The sequence below is a fragment of the Aquarana catesbeiana genome, linkage group LG01 (genome assembly GCF_042186555.1).
Source record: "Aquarana catesbeiana isolate 2022-GZ linkage group LG01, ASM4218655v1, whole genome shotgun sequence".
Lineage (NCBI taxonomy): Eukaryota > Metazoa > Chordata > Amphibia > Anura > Ranidae > Aquarana > Aquarana catesbeiana.
In genome coordinates this window covers 507,016,164-507,040,447 of record NC_133324.1, presented here as the reverse complement: position 1 = coordinate 507,040,447, position 24,284 = coordinate 507,016,164, and the positions used below count along the sequence as shown (strand labels likewise).

Here is a 24,284-nt window from a genome sequence, read left to right as displayed (position 1 = left end):
TGAGAGATAATCACGTTCCTCATAAAACAGAAAGGAGCCATGTTCTTCCCGTCCTGCAGGACCCGCCAGTAGCGATGGAACGGCTGTGTACACAGAACCAGGAATGCTGGATTCTCATCCAGTAAAATGAAAATGAAGTGTCTCAAGCTGGCTTCGAGCGCACATGTGACGTCAGCTGCGGGGAAGGACCAGTGCTTGAAGGAAACAGGCCACGCTCTCGGAGCTAGCTGCTTCTTCTACAGGCCTATGTATTGTCTGGAGTGTATAATTTATACCCACAAGAAGGAGGGGGGGCTGGAAGCTGGAGAACCACAGGGCCCAGCCAAACATTAAACACAAACAACTATACATATCTCATGGATAACACAAAGATTACTATATTATACAATGTACAAAACCAAAGAAAATTCCCAGCTCAACTCGCCAACCAGTCTTGTCAGATGGTTTTGTTTTGTATGTGTTGCCCTTCATGTGCCCCTTTCTGTGAAAGCCAGTTATACTTGGGGGAGGGGCCATTTGTTTGTACTGATGTTATACTGGTGAGGGGACACACTGGACACCTTTGCTGCCATTGTTCTGTGTGCTGGATGTCCAGTGTTCCCTGTGCCTTTAATGAGGGGTGGGCTACCTCTGGCTCACCTGCCCTCTATCTATCCATTAGAATGCATGTGTTTCCACTGTGGAGGCTCTCATAAATTTACAAGAGTTAGGACTTCAGAAATATCTGGGCGCCTTGGAGCGGCTTTGCAGCTTATGCATGAATTTGCAAATGTGTGCTAACTAAACCCCTGTTTTTAACACAAACTGTTAGACAGAATCATTTGGTTGGTAGCGGACTGGTTGGCGAGTTGTGCTGGGAATTTTCTTTGGTTTTGTTTTGTATGTGTTGCCATTAATAGGTGGGGGCTGGGGCAATTTGTTTGGTATTCAATGTACAGATTCTATTACAAAGAATATAAATATAGATAATATAAATTTAAAAAATTGCAATACTTATGGGGGTGTCTTACTCGAAAGACCATAGGGGTCCAGCTGTCATGTTTTAAAAAGGCCATAAGGGTCCCCTGTAACAATATATAATAGAAACATTATATATATATTTTTTAATTATGATAAAAATTAATACTTGTATATAATATATAAAATAAATATATATATGAAAAGAAGAAATATGCATATGTACATTTTGGGTTTTTCACCTTATAATGAAGTTATTTATTACTCTCCACCTTCCTAGATTCCGGAAGGGGGACGGGAGAAACTAATATACTCATTTGATAAGGTCACATAAGAGAAAAGATATTGCAGTAAAAAAATGATTTAGGCATTGACTCAATAACTCAATTGACTCAATAACTCAATAACCCACACAGTAAGTCCTGAAGATGATTTATGATGGTACTTAAGAAAATGCCTTGGGGAGCTGTGCTTATCGTCCCCATTCTCAACAAAACGCCCATGTTCCCCAAATCTTTAGCGTAGTGTCCTGATTATTCTCCCCACATAGAGAAGACCTCTTCTCGAGTAGAAGAGAGAGTTTTAATTCTACTGAGGCCACCTTGCTTTGATGTTTTTTACGCTTCTTGATAGGACATTTTTGGTTTAGGGGTTATTGATGGTTGCAGGAAAGGATCCTCAAGAAGAATGGAACAATGTTTGTTAAATATTTGCTCCTTCTTTTGCCAGCAAGAGATGTTCTGGATCTACACACTAGGGACCCTGACTGTGGGTGGTTTAAAGTGACACTAAAGGTTTGTTTTAAAAAAACAAAAAAAAAAACAAACATATCATACTTACCTCCACTGTGCAGCTGGTTTTGCACAGAGTGGCTCCCAACCTTGTCTTCTAGGGTCCCTTGGCGGCTCTCGCGGCTCCTCCCGGGGGGGTTACCTTGCGGGCACGCTCCCGAGTCCAGCATTCGGCATCCATAGAGGCCGAATGCAGGACTTGGCCCCGCCCCCGACGTCATTGGATTTGATTGACAGCAGCGGGAGCCAATGGCTGCGCTGCTATCAATCTATCCAATCAGGAGCCGAGAACCCCGGGCAGAGAGGGGGGGTGGTCACTGACAGGTGTTTTTTCACCTTAATGCATAGAATGCATTAAGGTGAAAAAACACGAACCTTTACAACCCCTTTAAATTAGGAAATTGTGGTGCACACTGTATTATAAAAAAAAAACAGTGGCTTGTGGGCAATACCTTTTCTCTTTTGTGGTCTCATCAAAGAAGTTTCAAATTAGTACATTAGTTCAGTTTTCCTTTTTCTTTTATTTCTCATTCTCCTTCCCCCCTTTGAGATTGTAGTAGAGTGGAGAATAAATAAATAACTTCTTTATAAGGTAAAAAAACAAATATGTACAGTGGGGCAAAAAAGTAGTCAGCCACCAATTGTGCAAGTTCTCCCACTTAAAAAGATGAGAGAGGCCTGTGCATGCATTAAGGTAAAAAAACACCTGGCAGTGACCTGGCACTGAAGGTGGGGCTGAGGCCCAACAAGTTAATCAAAAAGGTCGTCAAGGATTCACTGGTGGAACTAATGGTGTCAATGCCTTCTCAACAAACTGCACCAAACCTACAACAAGAGACCTCGGATGTAGTTCTCCCAGGGCCCTCTGGCAGTGATCCTTTGGTGTTTGGACCAGCCCTCCCTCCTCTGCTGCAGGAGACAGGGATATGTCTGGAGATTCTTCAGATGAGGAGGAGCCATCAGGGTTTAGCTTCTCTTTGTTTCAGCCATATGTCTCAGTGGTTAAGCAGGTGATAGGCTGGGAAGAGGTAGAAGAACCTCCTAAAAAAATCAAGAAGCTATTTTCCTTTTCTAAAGAAGCGGGCTTTCCTTTTCTCACCTGATGGATGAGGTGAGAGACCTCATAGAGGATGAGTGGAAGAAAACAGAAAAGCATTTTTACCTAAATTGCTTAAACAAGCTTTACCCATTTACCCATTGCTTAAACAAGCTTTACCATTAGCAGAATCGGACTCTGCGCTATTAGACACTTCGCCAGTGGTTGACGCAGGGTTGGTCCGCCTGGCCAAAAATATCACATTGCCAATGTAAGACTCTGCATCTTTTAAAAACCCATTGGATAAGCGCATCGATTCTGATCTGAAGAAGGCCTACCAATCGGCCGGGGGTGCCTGCAGGCCAGCAATTGCATTAACTTCAGTCTCAAACGCTATTAGGGTTTGGACTGGTAACATAGAGATGGTCATCCAACAAGATGTGCCGAAGGAGGGTGTAATAAAGGCTCTTGACTCTTGAGGTACTCAAGTTATCAGCTGATCTTGTCGGAGAAGCAGCAATCGATTCTATAAAATGTTTGGCCAGGGCTATGCTCCCTATGGTAATGGCAAAGCGGGCCTTTTGGATAAAGCCATGGGCTGCAGACGCAGCTTTAAAGCAGAACTGGTGTAAAATCCCCTTTGATGGGAAGGCCTTGTTTGGGGACAAACTCGAAAAGGCGATATCCCGGGTGACAGGAGGAAAGTTGGGGTTATTTCCCCAGGACAGAAGGATGAGACGATCAAGAATATTTTCTTTCAAATTTCAATCTTCAAGAAGTAGAAATTTCTCACAGTTCCATCAAAACAGGGTTCAGAGAAACTGGAAAAGCACTCAGGCCACTTTCCTGAAATCAAATAAGCAAAAGAGCCTTCCCAATCCCCAGGACATTACAAAATCTTTTTGATGCAAGGCCATCTCAAGCGATTCAGGTTCAGGGCCAGATTAAAACACTTTTCAAAGGTTTGGTCCAACCGTTGCAGGGATCCTTGGGTGATCTCCACCGTCTGTTTCTGACATTTTTGGAGTTTCTGAGACAGTGGAGGAAGTAGTCACTGAATCAATGGATATATCTCACCAGCCTCATGAAAAGGAGTCTTCTGTGGTGGAAAAAGTAGGAGATGATCTCGAAACCACAGCGGCTGCAGTGCCTCTCTTAGGCCATACTTACTACAGGTGCAAGCACAAGAGGCTGTGGAGCGCACTGCAATCTCTTGGTTGCTCATCAGAAGTGTTTTTGACTCTATTGAAAGCCAGGAAGCCTTCCACAAATTGTGTATACACTAGAGTCTGGGAAAAGTTCACAATGTTTGCAGCTGGCAAGGGCACTGATCCTGCTTTTCCTTCTTCCTCGCTTCTCTTGGATTTTTTGCAAGCTGGCCTAAACCTCGGCCTTGGATTGAGTTCCCTAAAGGTCCAAATCTCAGCAGCTACAAACAAGAGATGGTCAGAGGATATGCTTATAATTAAATTCTTCAAAGCAGTTAAGAAGATTCGGCCTCTTCTCAATGGAACCTGACTCTCAAAACGGCATTCTTGATTGCAGTTACTTCAGGTAGAAGGGCCTCAGAACTTCAAACCTTGGGAGCAGAAAATTAGCATATTTCCTTCTTCCCGGATCGGGTAGAGCTTCGAACAGGTCAAGGTTTTGTCCCAAAGGTTTCTTCAGTCTTCTCTCTGAGCCATGGGTGCTGCCTACCTTTTCAGATCTGGAATCTGGGTCTACACAAATTGGACATCTCCAAGGTGTTAAGGTGTTACCTGCAAGCTACAGCCTCTTTCAAGTAATTCAAACAGACTATTCGTGCTTCCTTGGGGAATAAATAAAAGAAGAGAGGCGGCCTCAAGAACTTTTGCCTCATGGATTTGTAAACTAATCTACAGAGCATACAGGGCTAAAGGGATGGTTCCTGTGGTGGTCAAGGCGCATTCAACCAGGGCAGTCTCCTCATCCTGGGCAGCAAGGGCAAATGTGTCGCTAGAAACAATTTGCAGAGCGGCTACTTGGTCTTTCCCGAACACGTTCATGCGACACTATAGGGTTGATCCAGGAGCACTCACTTCGGTGGAGTTCGGGAGAAGGGCAATTGAATCGGCTTTTGCATTTCCATAATAAACTCTTTGAGAGCATTCCCACCCTGTTTTCAGCTAGTTATTTATCACAGGTATGCTGCCATGGAGGCACCAGGAAAATGGAAAATTGTATCATACTTACCGTAATTTTCCTTTCCTGGTGCCTATCCATGGCAGCATACCTGTGATAAGCTCCACCCCAGACTCCTCCCCTCAGGATAGTGAATATTATAAAAAGAAAGACAACACCCCCCTACACCATTCTCCGTAACATCGAATACCGAGGGAGGGCATGTATGCTGCCATGGATAGGCACCAGACACCCTCCCTCGGTATTCAATGTTACAGAGCATGGTGTAGGGGGGTGTTGTCTTTCTTTTTATATTATTCACTATCCTGAGGGGAAGAGTCTGGGGCGGAGCTTATCACAGGTATGCTGCCATGGATAGGCACCAGGAAAGGAAAATTGACGTAAAGTATGATACAATTTTCCGTTTTTTTTCCCTTTTGGACAGGGTGGAGAGGGATCGAAACACCTGTCAGGTTTTTATTGCTGCCTGTTTACCATTATCATTGAGCCTAGGTTCACATATATGCGATGTGGGAACCAGCGTGATTCCAGTGCCGGTTCACGCATCGCATCTCACCCGCAGGCAGTTCACTCTGCCCTCTGCGAACCACTGCGGGCGTCAATACATTGTTAATAATACCCCAAATCAGTTCACAGATCGCAGTGCAAACTGTGAACTCGCACAGGAATCAGATCGCATGGGTGACAGGGGCTTCCTCCTCCTCTCCCTGTCGCCGGGCCAGTAGGAGAGAGGAGTGGGGCCTCGCGCTTGTGCAGTAGGGTTCCCGGCATGAAGCCGTAAGGCTACACTGCCAGGTTTTTTTACCCATAACGGCGGCGGCAGCACCCAACAGCTGATAAAAACATCAGCTGCGGTGCCGACATCGCTGGACTCCAGGACAGGTAAGTGTCCTATTATTAAAAGCCAGCAGCAGCAGTATGTATAGCTGCTGGCTTTTAATTTTTTTTTTTTTTGGGGCGGACCTCCGCTTTAAAGTGGTTCTAAAGGCTAGACATTTTTAGATTAATGCATTCCCCACATTAAGGTAAAAATTTCCCACTAGCTGTATTGCCTCCTCACCATCCTTTAGATTTACCTTTAGTCCTCTCTCAATCCAGCACTGTGCCCATCTGCAGTGGTGCTTGTCTGTATTCCTCTCTTCACAGGCTGCAGTGATAGCAGTGGGATCCATTGGCTGCTGTCAATCAAATCTTGTGAGGAGGGAGCGGGGGTGTGGCCAAATCGTGCTGAATGTATCTATGGACACACACAGCCTGACTAGGGAGCAAGCCCAGAGGTGTGCCACCATAAGCTTCCTATGGTGGCACACCGAGAGGAGGAGGAGCCAAAAGCACTGGGAGGGGGGCCCCAGAAGAGGAAATTTAGGGCTGCTCTGTGTAATACTATTAAACAGAGCAGGTAAATATAACATGTTTGTTATTTTAATAAAAAATAATATATCCCTTACCACTGCTTTAATGCAGGCATATTGTGGATCATAGCCATTATGGCTCACATGGATTGCTGTCTCTGCCTTTCTGACTCTTCATTGTGCTCAGAAATAATTCATACTATGAGAATCTCAAAAGTTCAACCCTAGTTTTCCATAAAACACTACCTTAGCGCTGGTTCACACTAGTGTGGCTTTGAAATTGCGTTAGTTCAGCACGATATCAAAGTTGCCGATCAGTGCGATTTAATGTGTGGCTTGCTGATATCTGTGTGACTTTATTTACACAGATGTCAATGCAAGTCACACATGAAATAACACTGAAATAGTGCAGGAACCTTTTTTAAAGTCGCTGCATTCTAACGGTTCCATTGCCGTTAATGGGGTGCGACTTGTCTTGCGATTTTGACCTGTCAAATTGCATAACATATCACACATGTTGTGAACCAGAGCTTATTTGTAGTTCAATGATCCATAAAACAGCAAGTCAGACAGGTGAATGACCTAATCCTGCAATCTTTTGACATGCCAGCTGTATGCATTATCAAGGATGTGGCCCAATCCGGTGTGATATTATGGATCATGGATCATGGAAATACAAATAAAACTGTTTTATGGACAGTTAGTGTAAGACTTTTGTGATTTCCCTGGTGGAGAATATACTTCTTTTTTGGTATGTGCAGTCCATTCTCAAATATGAAACTGGTCAGCATAATGAAAAACAAATATGTAGCAGGTAACATGCAGGAAACAGACAATACAGAATAGGAGAATGGATGGGGAAAGTATTGATCAGGCAAATTACATTTATTTTTGAGAGTATGAAAGTGTATGATACCTAAGCATTTTATATTTGTGATATGTGTGTAGCACCCTCTACCTAGTGTAGGTGCTAGAGTGAGATTTTATTGTAGTGCAGGTAAATTTAAGAAGGCCTAGCCAAAAGCTAGGCCTGTTTGTTGAGCTGGGAGAGGCTTATGCCTCGTACACGCGATCGGACTTTCCGACAACAAAACCGTGCAATTTTGTCGGAAGGGTGTTGGCTCAAACTTGTCTTGCATACTGAAGAATATTATTAATATCTAATATTCTTGTATCTCAGAGGTGCTTCTAGATGAATAGCATTGATAGTCAAAACTGACTTAAAACAAAGTGTGAGTTTATTGTCACACAATTGGCATCATAAATACAATGTAAAAAATATGATAGTTCAGTTCAGTGTGGGTAAAAATATATGAAATAGAATAAAAAGTTATAAAGCTGTAATAAGCTTATGAAAGCACGTGTGCTTCATGGATGTTGTCTCCATGCTGTCTTGTGTGTCGTTCAAGAAGAAACAGGAAATGACGTTCTCAGTCTTCTGGCAGAATTGACAGCTGTCCCAACTTATCAAAGTGTCTTGCGAACATGTCAGTGTCATCTATCCTAGTTGCTGTATGTGTGTGTCTGTGTGTGTGTCTGTCTGTGTGACCTTCAATATGGAAGCATTGGCTTTATATGTTACATGTGTACGTGTGAACGTCATAACCTCACACCAACTTAGAACCTTGTATGGCACATATTCATTTCTGCTAACTTCAGCAATATGCTATCCAAGAGAAGATTCTAACTCAGAGTCATATATAGCATAGGATTGACAAGCCCACATGTAACACTCCATACTTGAAGTAATATGCTGATCATGTAATGTCATATAACCAAACATCTATATAATATGAACACATATTATCAACTTTACATTAAGTAACTATATACTAGTACTTATTAATATGACTAGAACTACAAACTAACTTAACTTAACAGGATATAATCCACAATGTATATTCCTTTAGCTACGTGGACACGTGTCTATTTTTGTCTTCTCATGACATTCTACACCAAGATACCTTATATGTCATACTCAAATTGGCTACCAGAAAAATCCAGCAATGCTCAGCTTTAGATGAAGAATCATGTCAAATCAGTTGATCAAGGTCATTCACACATACTCTATTTATTATGAGTAATCATAAAACCAAATATGTTTTGCAAGCTTGCCATGAATATAATATTACACCTATAAGTGCCGAATTATGAATTTGGAATAATATTCTAACAATCCCCCCTGAATTATGATTAATCATATCAAAATATTCTAATACATTCAAAACATCATTCATGTCACATTTACACATCCTTGTATCAAATGATCGAACACAATATTCCTCAGAACTGAAGCAGCTAGAAATAACTCTCCTTCTAATCACTTTTCTCTTTACTTTAACTTCTCTTAGATCTATCTATGCAAAATCTTAAAATAATGATATAGAATTGAAAAATGTATAACATAATGATAACTCATATCTATAATTACTATTATTAATAATAATAACAACAATAATAATTATTATTATTAAAATAAATTATGCAATAATATATTTCTATATTTGTGCTCAAATAATATTTTAGCTCTTTGGAAATATACTTTACACTCTAAAACTTGTCATAACTTTCCATACTGCTATTAAGAGTGATATGTTTCTTAAGTTATGAACAAAAGATGTTCTATAAACTAGAATGAATGTGCAGTTGTTACCTAAAAATATTCAATATATGAATAAGGAAAAATAAATAAAAATAATAATGATAATCCTAACTTAATATGAACATTAATATCAGAATAATCGGATTATCAAAAAATGTATATGTGGACAAATGTTTGAGTCCCAAATTGTTTATCTATAGTAGATAAAGTTTCTTCTGATTAATTTTTTCTTCATGAAATGTCTTTAAAGTTTCTTCTTCAAGTTCTGTTAGATTAGAAAAATCTTGTTGAATAAGATAAAACAATCATAAATCTAAAGTATAAATCTTTTGTCCAACATTCTTCCCTAGAGGATTCCTTCTTTAACTTTGAATTTTCCTGATATTCTCTTTGCTCTTCATATGAGCTCCTCCATATTTATTTGATTTTAGATGCCATTTCTGTAAAAGAAATGCAGTATCATTAATCAGGCATAAAATATTTTCATTAAATTCTTGTAACATTTTTCCAACAAATGTTAAAACATTATGAGACAATAACTTTGTGAATTTGTTAAACTATATGTAAAATAACACTATCTTATATTTTCCTTCAAAGAGAACTTCTGTATGACAATGTACTGTCCTTATCCTGTCTAAGATGGCCTAAACTATAAATCATATGTACTGTGAAGTTTAGGTATGACAGGACGCAACACCTCCTTTGGTCATGATACAAATCTCTGTTTTCACAAACAAAAGAAAAGTTTTGTACCACCCAGAGATGACAATGGACTATGCCTTTGTTCTCATCTCTAAAAGATTAGAAATGTGCGTAATTGTATTCTGTGTTGAAGCTCTTATTCTAGTGTTAGACTGTTCTGTAGTAACAAGTACTGGCTCTATGTCCTTCTCTGTTCTTATGCTGGAAACCTGAGATAAAGACTTCTCAGATACAGCTGTAAAAAACTTGTGCTGGTGTACATTCCTGAAGATGTCTTCCTTTTACATCTATCTGAATGTGTTTGGATGATAAAGCTCTGAACCATAAAGGATATGTTTTACGACATTCTTTAAAACTATCTTCCTCAAAAATACCTTTTAGTGAGCAGTCAGGTGTCTGTACAATGATTTTGTTTGATTTCACTATGCTCTCTGTAGCTTTAATTGCATAGTAAACACTTAGCAGTTGCTTTACACCTGACTCAAAAGTTTTTTCCAAAAATGATAAAACTCTGGAGAAATAGGCAATTATTTTCTCCTTACCTTCTTGTAATTGAGACAACGTTACTGAGATGGCATTCTCAGATACATGAGTTTTCAAAACAAAAGATGCTTCAGAACAAACCTCTATTGTACTTAATGCTGGAGCATTCTTCAAATCTTTTTTCAACATTTCAAAAGCATTTTTCTCATTTGGACCCCATTGGTCAACTATATTACCTTTATTTCTCAAAAGATTATATAGTGGATTAACTTTTTCTGCGAAACAGTGTACAAATTCTTTGCAATGATTTATTTTATGTAAAAATTGACGCAATGCCTTATGAGTTGTTGGAGTTGGGATTGCAGTGATCTCTCTAACTGTTTCTTGCAACAGTTGTCTCTTTCCTTGACTAATTTGCATGTGAAGGTATTTCACTTGACTTTTCATCAGCTGAACTTTTGTCGTGTTTAATTTTAAACCTTCAGCTTGTAACATCATAAACAACTCAGACAAAAGAGCCATATGTTCATCGATATTCTGAGTACTCAGCAAAATCGTATCCACATGCTGACAAATGCAGTCTGGCCTAGAAAATTTGGAAAGTATTTTTGCTATAGATTCATGAACTATACCATCACCAATACCTAGGCCAGGTATTAATCGAGTGAACGTATAAGTCTCTTTTCTGAATGTGAATGCGAGTTTGTACTGGCTGCTATTCGCTAAAGGAAGGGAAAAATGGCTATTCATAATTTTTAATACAGAGAACACTTTGTCCTCAGCATTCAAATTCAACTTTAAGTTAGATTTATCAGGAAGAACTGGGTTATTTGTGATATGTTTATTCAATGTCCTTAAGTCAACTGATAAAGAATATGAATTATCAGTATTTTTTATGGGCCAAATACAGTTATTGACCACTGATTTAACTTTCTTTACAATTCCAAGTTGTACAAACTCTTGAATAATGGCAGAAAGTGGACCAATTGATTCTAGTGGTAACTCATACTGATTAAGTGGTTCTGGATCTTTTCCCTCAATATTCAATTCAGTATTTTTCAAAGTTCCAATGTCATTTTTGAACTTTGACCACAAACTTGGAAAACGTTGTACCACTTCCTTTAAAGCACAATTACTATCAACATCAGGCCACTTTTGTTCTCTAGACATATTGGTAATGGATCCCACATTACTGTATACAGAGGGATCAATAAGCACTGATTTGGGCCTAGATGGATCTTTCCAAATACTTTTATTAGCCAAATCGATCACCCATTTTTGTTCATTGATTACATCAATGCCGAGTATATTCTCTGCTTTGTGACATACCCAAATGTTAATGTTAGTTTTCACTAATCCAGGTACTTCAAATGTTACATTAGATACCTGTCTAGCAGTGGAATTACCTGTATTATTAAAACCCACTATATTACACATAGGAGAATTTGGTTTCACAGGTATGTTTTCTTTGGTAAGGCTAATCTCAGATCCACTGTCAATAAGACAATTAATATTTTTACCATTCAGCAAACATTGTATATATGGCCTACCATTCTCGTCCAAAATAATTGGTGCTACATATTGTAATGGCAGAGAAATTGAATCCCAGTGTGATTCTATTTTTGGCAATGGCAATAAACCCTCTCTTTCAGTGACAGTGTTGTCTGAACCGCTGTTAACAGTCAAATTACTGATCTGTTTGACTTCAGTGGCATAAGGCAATTCAGTCAAAATTTTATCTTGACATGAAAAAACAGGTTGTCCAAAAGCTGATTTTTCATTCTCTATATCTTTAGTTTTTATTTGTGAGTCTCTCTTAAATTTACAGCAATGTTTTCTCATATGGCCAGATCTATGACAGTAAAGACACGTGATAGGCTCTCCTTGCCTCACTTGTCTGCAGCTGTCCTTGTCATTCCTGCCAAGACCTGTCGTTTCTGACATGTCTGCAGCCTGACTATTTTTGTCACATTGAATTATAGCTATCTCATGTGTGAGATTGCTTTGATTCAATTTTATCAATGAAGCTTACCACATCATTTAAATTTTGACGTTCCTGTGCTATGGCTACTGAAGTTGGGTCAAGGTATTTAAATTTTTTTATGAAAGCTATTTTTAAACCTGGGTCATTGTCATCATCTACTCCAAATATCATTTCATAAACCTTGCAAAATTTTACTTTAAAGTCAATTGGATTTTCTTCTGCAGTAGTCTGTAAAAGATCTAACATTTCTATGGTCGGTATTTTATCACCGGTCATACATAGCAATAATTGTCGCAGTCTATCTGTCGTGTCATTTTGTTTTTCCTGACCTTCGTCATCAATAACAGGTGTGTTAATTTGTTTAGCAAAATTAACAGGAACCCACAACTGAAATATGTAATTGCGTTGATCATTTGACAGATTAAAACGATCCGCAAACATTTCAAATAAATCCCAATTGGAAAATACAGTTGCCTCAGTGTCATAAATAGGAAAGTCTTTTAAAACTATCATAAGTTGGTCATGTATTTGCAACTTTAGTTTTGCAGTTCTACATAATAAGTTTTTATGTTTCATTTCTTTTTCATCAGTAGCATCAACATTCTCCATATCCGAACTTTCCGTAATATAAGAGGATTGTTGCTTACATTTAGATTCAGTCTTTTTGTCATCTGTAGTTATTACAGCAATCTGTGTCAATCTACTGTCATTCTGAAGTTTTTCCAAAAGATTTGTTTTGGAGTCAATTTGTTCCTCAAGATTCTCTATATAATTACAAAAAATCTCACAGTTTGGACAATTAAGAGAATCTTGAGACAAATTTTCATGTTTCCCTGTGTTCTGTACAGTGTTACATTCTGTCTGCTGTAATGTACACACATTTTTAGCAGGTAAATCAACATTAATAATCATTTTGTTAAATATTCTCACTAAGCTTAAAACATTATTTATTTTCTTACGTAATTTATGTACAGTGAACCTGGATTTATCAATCTGTGTATTGGCATTTAAGCATTCATTGTACATATATCTCCACAAGTGACTGTCATTTGGATATAAAGACACATCTTTAAACTCTAGCTTGCTGTCTCTAGCTATTTCATCAATAAATTCCATAACTACTCACCGTATTTAGAAGAATTTCTCGTCTTCAACCGTCTGTTACTGGACTGTTGTCCACATCTGATGCAACACAAACGCCTCTTGGTTGATAGGTTCTGAACCGTCTTTTTCTCGAGACTTGAATATTCGCAAAACTGCGCTAATCTCTCCCCCCTCAGCAAGGATCGAGATTTCCGTAAAAATAGAGATATGACGGCAGTTTCTGGCTCGCCAAAATGAAGAATATTATTAATATCTAATATTCTTGTATCTCAGAGGCGCTTCTAGATGAATAGCATTGATAGTCAAAACTGACTTAAAACAAAGTGTGAGTTTATTGTCACACAATTGGCATCATAAATACAATGTAAAAAATATGATAGTTCAGTTCAGTGTGGCTAAAAATATATGAAATAGAATAAAAAGTTATAAAGCTGTAATAAGCTTATGAAAGCATGTGTGCTTCATGGATGCTGTCTCCATGCTGTCTTGTGTGTCGTTCAAGAAGAAACAGGAAATGACGTTCTCATTCTTCTGGCAGAATTGACAGCTGTCCCAACTTATCAAAGTGTCTTGTGAACATGTCAGTCTCATCTATCCTAGTTGCTGTATGTGTGTGTCTGTGTGTGTGTCTGTCTGTGCTAACTTCAGCAATATGCTATCCAAGAGAAGATTCTAACTCAGAGTCATATATAGCATAGGATTGACAAGCCCACATGTAACACTCCATACTTGAAGTAATATGCTGATCATGTAATGTCATATAACCAAACATCTATATAATATGAACACATATTATCAACTTTACATTAAGTAACTATATACTAGTACTTATTAATATGACTAGAACTACAAACTATCTTAACTTAACAGGATATAATCCACAATGTATATTCCTTTAGCTACGTGGACACGTGTCTATTTTTGTCTTCTCATGACATTCTACACCAAGATACCTTATATGTCATACTCAAATTGGCTACCAGAAAAATCCAGCAATGCTCAGCTTTAGATGAAGAATCATGTCAAATTAGTTGATCAAGGTCATTCACACATACTCTATTTATTATGATTAATCATAAAACCAAATATGTTTTGCAAGCTTGCCATGAATATAATATTACACCTATAAGTGCCGAATTATGAATTTGGAATAATATTCTAACACATACACACGGTCACACAAATGTTGGCCAACAATTCCGAAAGTAGTGACGTACTACATGGTTTTTCAGCTCTTTAGCATCACCCTTTGGGCTCCTTCTGCTAATTTCGTGTTAGTAGAAGTTTGGTGAGTGTTGATTCGTGCTTTTCTTTTCACGTTTTTCATTTAGCGCTTTTCAGTTTGCGCTTTTCATTTCGTGCTTTTCAGTTCATTTCTGAGCGGCCGTTCATCAACCGGACATGTTGCAGATTCGGAGGAAATAAAGTGTTATTTATTATTGGCCTTGGAGTTTTTGCTTTGACTTTATTTTTTGGTTGAATAATGATTTAATTTGTTATATTTTCTATATTTTTGGATGCATAGAACGCACTTTTTGGTTAAGTTCTATTGGCAGATAGCATGTCTAATTTTATTTGTTTTCTTTTTTTAATGCACAGTAAAATAATTGTGGAGAATAATACTTGGCTATGTGTTTTACTTCAAATTACAGTTTGGGAGTAGGCAGTAGTTGTATCTTTGGTCTTAAAAACTACGGGATAATGGTGTTGTGGTAACTTGCCGAAATAAAAATTAAAAAAAAAATAATAATATTATTCTTGATATCACTAGAAGAAAAAGGCCTTTGAAAATTTGTTTGCAATTGCAATAACTCCATCAGTCAGTGGTGTATTTAGGTTTTGTGCTGCCCTAGGCCTGACTAAACTCATGCACCCCCTAATTTAAATATGACCTGCCCCTTCCTGTCAAAGTCACACCCCTTCCTGTTTAAGACACACCCTATCATCTGTAAACCACACCCCTTCCTCTTTAGGCTCCACCTTTTCCTCTCTGTACATTAGCACACACAATCATGCACCATTCACTCCATACTTACATCAATCAATCCGGTTGTAGTTGACTCCTGTCTAAATTGTTGCCCCTACCATGTGTATGTATGAGTTAGGGACCTTAGATTGTAAGCTCTTTGAGGGCAAGGAGCCACTAGCCAGGCCTTAAGAGTTACTTGCCACCACTTGGCCCACCCAACCCCTACCCTGCTCCGCCCCTGAACACACCTTACACCTTAACATATCTCATGAAATTACACTGTTAAATGTTTTGTGTAGAATTAAGTTCCAAATATAAATATTAACAACAACTTTAACAATATCAACATAAAGCATATCAGTACCCATCAGTACAGCCTCATCGGTGCCGCCTCATCAGTACAGCCTCATCAGGACAGCCTCATCAGGGGCCACCAATGCAGCCTATCAGTGGCCATCAGTGCAGCATATCAGTGCTGCCTTATCAGTGCAGCCCTATCAGTGCAGCTTAAGAATGCCACCTCATCTGTGCCAAATAGTGCAGCCTCATCAGTGGCCATCAGTGCAGCCCTATCAGTGGCCATCAGTGCAGCCCTATCAGTGCAGCTTAAGACTGCCACCTCATCTGTGCCTAACAGTGCAGCCTTATCAGTGCCCATCAGTGAAGTCTCATCAGGGGCCACCAGTGCAGCCTATCAGTGGCCACCAGTGCGTCCTCATCAGGGGTCACCAGTGCAGCCAATCAGTGCTGCCTTTTTAGTGCAGCGTAAGAGTGCCACCTCATCTGTGCCCAGCAGTGCAGCCTTATCAGTGCCCATCAGTACAGTCCCATCAGTGCCGCCTACCAGTGCCCATCAGTGCCGCCTATCAGTGCTCATCAGTGCCACCTATCAGTGCTCATCAGTGCTACCTATAAGTGCTCATCAGTGCAGCCTACCACTGCTCATCAGTGCCGCTTACTACTGCTCATCAGTGCCGCTTACCAGTGCCCATCAGTGCAGCCTACCAGTGCCCATCAGTGCAGCCTACCAGTGCCCATCAGTGCCGCCTACCAGTGCCCATCAGTGCCGCATATCAGTACTCATCAGTGTCGCATATCAGTGCAGCCTACCCGTGCTGATCAGTACAGCCTACCCGTGCTCATCAGTGCAGCTCAGGAGTACCGCCTCATCAGTGGCAATCAGTGCAGCCTCGTCAGTTTCAAAATATCACAGCTTACTTGTGTATATTAATTATGTTTTGATTATAGCATGGAGCACTTTGCAGTGCATGAATTTTCACTGAATGTGGATTGTTTAATGGGTTTGCATTGATTTCAGCATGGAGCACTTTGCATATGCTGGAATCTATGCAAATTTATTAGACAGTCCACATTCAGTGAAAGTTCATGCACTGCAAAGTGATCCATGCTGGAATCTATGCAAACTTATTAAACAGTCCACATTCAGTGAAAGTTCATGTACTGCAAAAATGCAGTACATGAACTTTCACTGAATGTGGACTGTTTAATGAGTTTGAGCATGCATGGATCACTTTGTTGCAATATGCTATGAAAATTAGCATTTAATCCATGTTGAGCACTGCCACTTTATATGGATGATAAGTGATCATTGATAACTTACAAAAATAAATGTAATTACCTTAGCTGCTGTCCTGGCCACCACTTGCAGGGGTTCCCCTCATCATCCTCTCTCTTTTCATCCTTCAGTCACAGAGATCCCGCCCCCCAGGCCGGGGGGAAGATGCATGGGGGATTCAGTGCTGCCGAGGAGAGTAGGCGGAGCTGTAGGCGGAGCCTCTGCCACTGGAATGATATGCGCCCGGGCTGGCCAGTCACTGGCCGTTTAATGGGGGGCGTCAGTCGCTCCCTCCCCCTGGCCAAGTACGCACTGTCCATCCATACTGCTAATGATTTTAGCAAGTCCCACGCTACAGGCCGCCGCGCCAGGGGCTATATTTGTGCTGGCGGCCGCGGGAGGCTGCCATGGGAATCGGGAGGATGGGGGGTTTTCTTCATGTGGGGGGGCGGCTTGGTGCCGCCCCCCCGCAAAGTGCCACCCTAGGCCTAGGCCTTGCCGGCCTAGGCCAAGATACAGCACTGCCATCAGTATCACCAGCAAAGCAACTTCATTATCATCCCATTAAAGAAGAAGAAAATGTGCTCTGCATTTCGAGATTTCATAATTTGCCACATCACGAATGTTAATTCTCCATGACGAGCGCTAGTTTACAAGACCGACCACTTCTGGCTCGTCCTTGCTTCCAAGCATGTGTGTTTGTACATTGGACTTTTGTCCGACGGACTTGTGTACACACAATCGGAAAATCCGACAATACACATTTGTTGGCGGAAAATTTGAAGACATGCTAGCCAACATTTGTTGGCAGAAAGTCCGACAACAATTGTCCGATAGAGCATACACAGGGTCGGATTTTCCGCCAACAGCCTGACATCCAACTTTTCCCATTGGAAAATACGATCGTGTGTACGGGGCTTTAGAGGGGCTTTAGAGGGGCTTTAGAGTAGGCTAGTGACTCACAGCTAGTTTCACCTTTCGGTTACCTCCCTTCTGCTTCTAGAGGCTTCTAGAAGGAAGGTGGGGAAGAAAGGTGGAGCTGTCTGGGATGTTCTAAGGAGCCCTGACCAATCCCCAACTTTGATTGGCAACCTGAATTGGCAGGGGGCAGGCCTCCTTAAAATGGAGTCAGCCCAGCTGGGGAGGAGTTGTTCGGATGGAAGAACTGGAGATGGAGTATTAGGCTGTCGGGGCCTTAGAGGGAGCCCCCCCAGTCTGGGGGGGGTGACCTTGGGCCAGGGGCTTAGAGTTAAACAGGAACCCCACACAACCCAAGTGGTGTCCTGAACAGGAGCAGGGAAGGACAGCGGGGTATACAGCCGGGCAAGTCTCCAGGAGGGATCCATCAGGTGTCGGTGAGTGGCAGGCACAGTCAGGAGAGCTGGGAGAGGCATGTCGGAGAGAACTGGGAGTGTGCAGTCTGAGATGGATGTAGAGCCAGCGGGAGAGAATGTGATGTTACTGGTAGTGAAGTCGGGCCGCTGCAGTCAGGAGAGCTGTCAGGGCCAAGGGCTGACAGGGATCAGTAGTCCACCAAAGAGGGCAGCTAGCACCAGGACTGTTTTTTTTTTTTGCTACACTATAGGGGCCCACGGTCCCAGCCTGTAATAAGGAACTTAGCTAAGGCCTGGCTGAAACCAGAGTTAGGCCTAACCATGTGCTAGCTGTGCCTGAAGAATTGTGCTGAAGGGAGGAGAGATAGTCTGCAGTAAGTGGTGTCCAAACTTTAATGCCTCAATAAAATACAAAAACAAAGCTGATGGACTTGTTCATTGTCTTGGAGTGACTGGAAGTGAATTCCGGGCTGGGCAGGGTGACAGATGGGCCACATCACTCAGCAGCCCCTACGGGGGTACCGCTACATGTGTATGTTGTACCATGTACTTATGTGAAAAAGTATTCTGTTCTCTTTGCATTGCATCTTTGTGTGAAATACCTGGTGATCCTGTTGGTCGCCCTGCGTTCCTAATTCAAACTGACCACACTAGGCATAGAAGCTCATCCTTCTCGGCATGGTTAGTTTCCTCTCTGTGCTAGGGGAACGGCCTGCTTGTCCTCCAAGGATCAGGACTTGTGCTGACACAGCCCCCTGCACAGCTCTTCACTGGGAAGATCAGTGTTTTGCTGTTTCTCTGCCTCCTGCTTACACCCCCCCCCCCCCCAGTCTCCTCCCCCACCAAGCCCTTTATGCAGCTGAGAACATAGATCATGTAAACTCTTATAAAAAAAGGAAAAAATATATTTATAATGTTTTATATATACTGTGTATATATATATATATATATATATATATATATATATATATATATATATATATATATATATATACACACACACACACACACACACATTTTGCCTTACATTTCTATTTTAAACTAAGTGGATAGTTTAACAAGGTGAGGGTTTACTTATACTTTTACATCAATGTATGTTAAACAGTTATAGCTTTGACAATAACTGAGGGTCATAAGCAGATACAGAGCAAACTCATTTAGGGGCCGTGTACCCACACCTGCATAGATGTCATATTGGGAGCATCAGCTGTGTCTGTGCAGCCACTACGTCCCAATAGACAGCAATGGGACTGCCTGCACGGGGATGCACACAACACTTGTGTATTCCTGTGCCAGTAAAACACAGCCTTGCATAGGGCATGGATTAAAACATCCCATGGTATAATACAGTGGTGGCATGTATTGGTCATTATCCAGCATCCACTTTTAACAAAACAGCCAGATTTATGGCCAAATCAACTATCTCATCCCTAGTTACCATAAGGAGTTCTATATAGTAAAAGATTGTTACGTTAAATGACAAAGACAAGTAGGACTACTGACAGAATAACAATTTCGGATGCATAACATACCCTTAAAATGTGAAAATTGTAAAGAATGGTTTGAAGGAAATACACTAGGGTTCATTAAATGAAACCTGTAATGAAAGAAACATGCTGGCTGTCATTACTAACTTCTCCTAAAAATACTAGGCCATGCTGTTTTCAATACCCTTTTGCGTTATAGAAAGCAAGTAAATCTAATGATAATTAATTCTAATATTTATATGGTTTTACTGGCATGCTTGTTCTAGGGCAGTCATTTAGACTTTATGAAGCCAGGAACAGCCAGGCAGCTAACATTTTGAGGAGTCCAACAACAGTCTACATAAGTCTCCTGTGACAGCACTTTATTTTTTCCTTTTTTGTTATTCATTATTTTTTTCTCAAAGTATAAATTTCCCTTTCAATTGTATGCAAAGGCAAAAGTATTTTTTTATGTTTTGGATAGCGTGGGGAAGAGTGGGAAACGGAGGAGGAATCCCCATTAGTAGGAGGAGAGATAGACTGATGAATCCTGAGTAAGTTGTCCAGTTTGGGAATCTTCCTAAAGGAATGTTTGTGCTTAATTGAGGAGAAGAGAATAACGCCCTTCCTGGGAGAGATTTAAGCTAAATTATGTGAATCCAGAGGAGAATGTTTGAGCAACACATATACCTATATTAAAAAAAACACCATGTTGAATACAGGCATACCCCACTTTTAAGGACCCAATGGGGTTTATTTACTAAAGCTGGAAAGCGCAAAATCAGGCTCACTTCTGCATAGAAACCAATGAGCTTCTAACCTCGGCTAGTTCAATTAAGCTTTGGTAATAAAACCTGGAAGCTCATTGGTTTCTATGCAGAAGTGAACCTGATTTTGCACTTTTCAGCTTTAGTAAATAAACCCCATTGTGTCCTTAAAAGTGGGGTATATCTGTAGAACCTTTTGCCACAGGGGTGGATAGCCTTGTTTTATTGCTGAAAATACTCTTCTATTTCCTATTGAACAGTGGTAGAGATTCCTTTTTTGCTTAAGAAGAATACCAAGCCTGACTGGACATTCTGTTATTGGGTTGGATAACAAGTGATATGTGCTAAACATAGTTTGGGGTAATGATGGATGAACTGGACTCTGCATATGAATATGCATATGTCATTGTGCCTGGCTGGATCCACCCTGTGTCTGTATTGAAAAAGTTGTGGCTGCCGTTAGAGACCGCCGAGACATGCAATATGATATGGTACAAGACTTTAAACATGCAATAGGAGTTAGTGATGACTAGACATGTATTAGGAGACAGTCATAAACTGGAGAATCATTATATGAGACTCATAGAGATCACTGTTAGTAATGCCAGTTTAGTCAGTCAATGCTTCCACACTTGTGCTCCCTAAAAATTACCCTTAATATTTCTCAAAATCTATTATAAAGATCAGAGGAAAAAAACATAAAATAGAAAAGGTAATGGATAGCAAAGAAAAAAATGTTAGTGTGAAAAAAAAAAATACGGTAACTACTAGACCCAGTCGAAAGAACATGGTAGCCTCAGTAAGCATCTAGGTAAGGAACACACTACTATCTGCAGGAGCTCAGGGCTGCACAACAAGTGCCAAAGGGCCACACGTGGGTCCTGAACCACAGGCTGGGCATAAGGGGGGTGGACCCTCTATTTTTTGTTGCTGTGTCCCTGCTGGGGAAATTGACAATGGGGACTCATATTTTGATGACAGCTGTCTAAGATGGGAATCCTGGTCAAATCTCATCTCCTGTTCCATTTCCAGGACAATAAGTATAAGGGAAATCTCCCCAGCAGGAAACAGGCAGCAAAAATATAACCTGGTTTTTAGCCCTTCCCTACTCCCACTACAAAAAAAAACAAAACAAAAAACACAATTTCAGTTATTCACTTTAAAGTCATATGTTTTTGTTTTTTTTAGTTTTAATCTTTGGACGATATTTTCTTACACCATACAACTGCAAATTAAATCTAAAGAAAACATAATTAAAACATTTTACCAAGAAAAGGGTATGCAAAGCAAAAAAAACTACATTTGTGCTCAGATTTGCAAGTTAGCAAATCAAAACTTAATTATAAAATAGGGAACATGACTCCAAGTTGTAAATATATACAGAAGCCACCTGTAGAGTCTATGGTCTGTTTACAAAAGAATAACAAAAATGTACTTACTGTATTTTAGAACTAGACTTTCAAAAGATATTTCACACCTGTATACTCTGGGATTGATTTATTTGGAGTAGAGTGTGGAAATGTTAACTTTGTAAAGAGAATATTTACTTGGTTTAGCGAATGAGGTGAATATGTGTTCACAATATTTAAAATCATGTGCAAGCAAAAATCCTGTTTTTTTTTTGTATAACTAATAACACAACTAATAAGAGTAGATACAGCATCATGTTTTTTACTAAGCCAAGTTATCAACCACTTTGCGTGAGCAGCCCCTACTCCTTTAGTAAACTGACCTGTATAAATCAAATCCAGATATGTTTAATACGTACTCATTTGTGTTCTTCACAGTAAATAACTGTACCTCCCACCCCAAAAAAGTAAAAAAATTACCAGTGTGCAGTGTCGTCCAGGGCATTTTGCTGCCATTGCAGAAACAATTCAAGCAGAGGCTGAAATGAACAAAACGTGCGATCGCTTGTTAGGTGCTCTGTACAATAATTTGATTAATACTCTTCTTGTCATAGGTCATGCAGTTCCATTATTCATTTCCATATATGTAGTATGTCTATGAAGATAGATTAAATGCATGTATACCAGGGAGAATTGAAGTTACCCTGTTCTGGTGCTGTTCCTGAATTCCAGGATGTTTAGTTTCTTATCATTTTTTATCTCGTTTACAGCTTGTATTGGAATAGCATATGGTCACCTCACCCCCTCAAGTCAACAAAGTGAGTTTCAAAACACCTGAATTTATGATGTGACGATGTAATTATAGAGTTAGTAAAAATACACAGCACATTGGCCACGTTCTTGGTTTTATGGTATAAGCTTGGGTCCTTTCCAAACAATGTCTGTGGAACAGACTTCAAACCAATAAAAATATCAGAAAATAGACTCCGTCATTCTCGCTCTTAAAAAATTTAAAGTGCTTATATAAACCCCGGAGGATTTGGCTGCTCAATGACCAGAGCACTTTTTACAATTTGGCACTGCGCTGCTTTAACTGGTAATTGCGCAGTCATGCAATGCTGTACCCAAACGAAATATGTGTCCTTTTTTTCCCACAAATAGAGCTTTCTTTTGATGGTATTTGATTGCCTCTGCCATTTTTATTTTTTGCGATATGTTTTCTACTTTTTGTTATAAAAAAAATCCAATAAACTCAATTTTAGTCATACATTTAGGCCAAAATGATGTATTCAGCCACATGTCTTTGGTAAAAAAAATGTCAATAAGTGGATATTTATTGGTTTGCGCAAAAGTTATAGCGTCTACAAACTAGGGTACATTTTCTGGAATTTACACAGCTTTTAGTTTATGACTACCTATCTCATTTCTTGAGGTGCTAAAATGGCAGGGCAATACAACCCCCCCCCCCCCCCATGACCCCATTTTGGAAAGTAGACACCCCAAATATATAATGGCAAAATATAAAATATTCAATGGTGTCTACTTTCCAAAATGTGGTAATTTGTGGGGGTTTTGTGCTATCTTGACATTTCATGGCCTCCGAAACTGTGATAGGTAGTGAGGAGTGAAATCACCATTTTACGCCCTTAGAAAGCCTGAAGGCAGTGCTTGGTTTTCGGGATCCTGTACACGGCTAGGCTCCCAAAAAATCTCACACATGTGGTATCCCTGTACTCAGGAGAAGCAGCAGAATGTATTTTGGGGTGTAATTCCACATATACCCATGGCATGTGTAAGCAATATATCATTTAGTGACAAAAAAACAAAAAGCTTGTAATTGTCCCGAAACTTGTGGCAAAATATGAAATATTCCATGGACTCAACATGCCTATCAGCAAATAGCTTGGGGTGTCGACTTTTCCAAAAAGGAGTCATTTGGGGGAAGGAAGGGGGGGTTTGAACTGTCCTGGCATTTTATGCACAACATTAAAAGCTTATGTCACACATCACCCACTCTTCTAACCACTTGAAGACAAAGCCCTTTCTGACACTTTTTGTTTACATGAATTTTTTTTTTTTTTTTGCTAGAAAATTACTTTGAACCCCCAAACATTATATATTTTTTTAAAGCAAAGGCCCCACAGATTAAAAAGATGGATGGTGCAATTTTTTTTTTCACACACTATTTTTTTTTTTAAATACTGGTGGTCAGTGTGCCCCTGTATATTGGTGGTCAGTGTGCCCCTGTATACTGGTGGTCAGTGTGCCCCTGTATACGAGTGGTCAGGGCTTTTTTCTCAAAGAATAGGTGCAGGATCTCAACCACACCTTTACCTCAATACAAATGACCAGCTAACCCCCACTCAAATGGTGGTTCTGGCCAAACTGTACTAACAGAGAAAGGGTCCTAAATGGGGCATTGTTAAAAACCAGGAGTGCGTTCCATACAGGGTGCAGAGTTCAGGAGTACGCTATGCATAGAGTGAAGGGTTGAGGTGTGCGCAGTGTGCTACGTACAGAGTGCAGGGTTGAAGAGCATGCTATATGCACAGTGCATGTTTCAGAGGTCCACTATTTGCAGAGTGCAGGGTTCAGGTGGATGCTACGTGCAGAGTGCAGTGTTCAGGAGGATGCTACGTGCAGAGTGCA

General features: G+C 40.1%; 1 protein-coding gene across 9 annotated transcripts in view; it reads right to left on the bottom strand.

Annotated features, from left to right (window-relative positions):
* The window catches only part of LOC141103671 (acetylgalactosaminyl-O-glycosyl-glycoprotein beta-1,3-N-acetylglucosaminyltransferase-like), a 408,494-nt gene that overhangs the window by 351,006 nt on the left and 33,204 nt on the right, over positions 1 to 24,284 (bottom strand). For 3 of the 9 annotated variants that reach the window (XR_012235351.1, XR_012235354.1, XM_073593561.1), the window contains exon 2: positions 22,116 to 22,174. Coding sequence is in view for 4 of the 9 variants with exons in the window: in XM_073593561.1 (XP_073449662.1) it covers positions 22,116 to 22,151 (36 nt within the window). In the remaining 5 variants the exon portion in view is untranslated. Of the gene's footprint in view, positions 1 to 22,115; positions 22,472 to 24,284 lie in introns of those variants that run through there. The other 6 variants (XR_012235353.1, XR_012235352.1, XM_073593541.1 and 3 more) reach the window with 6 other exon arrangements.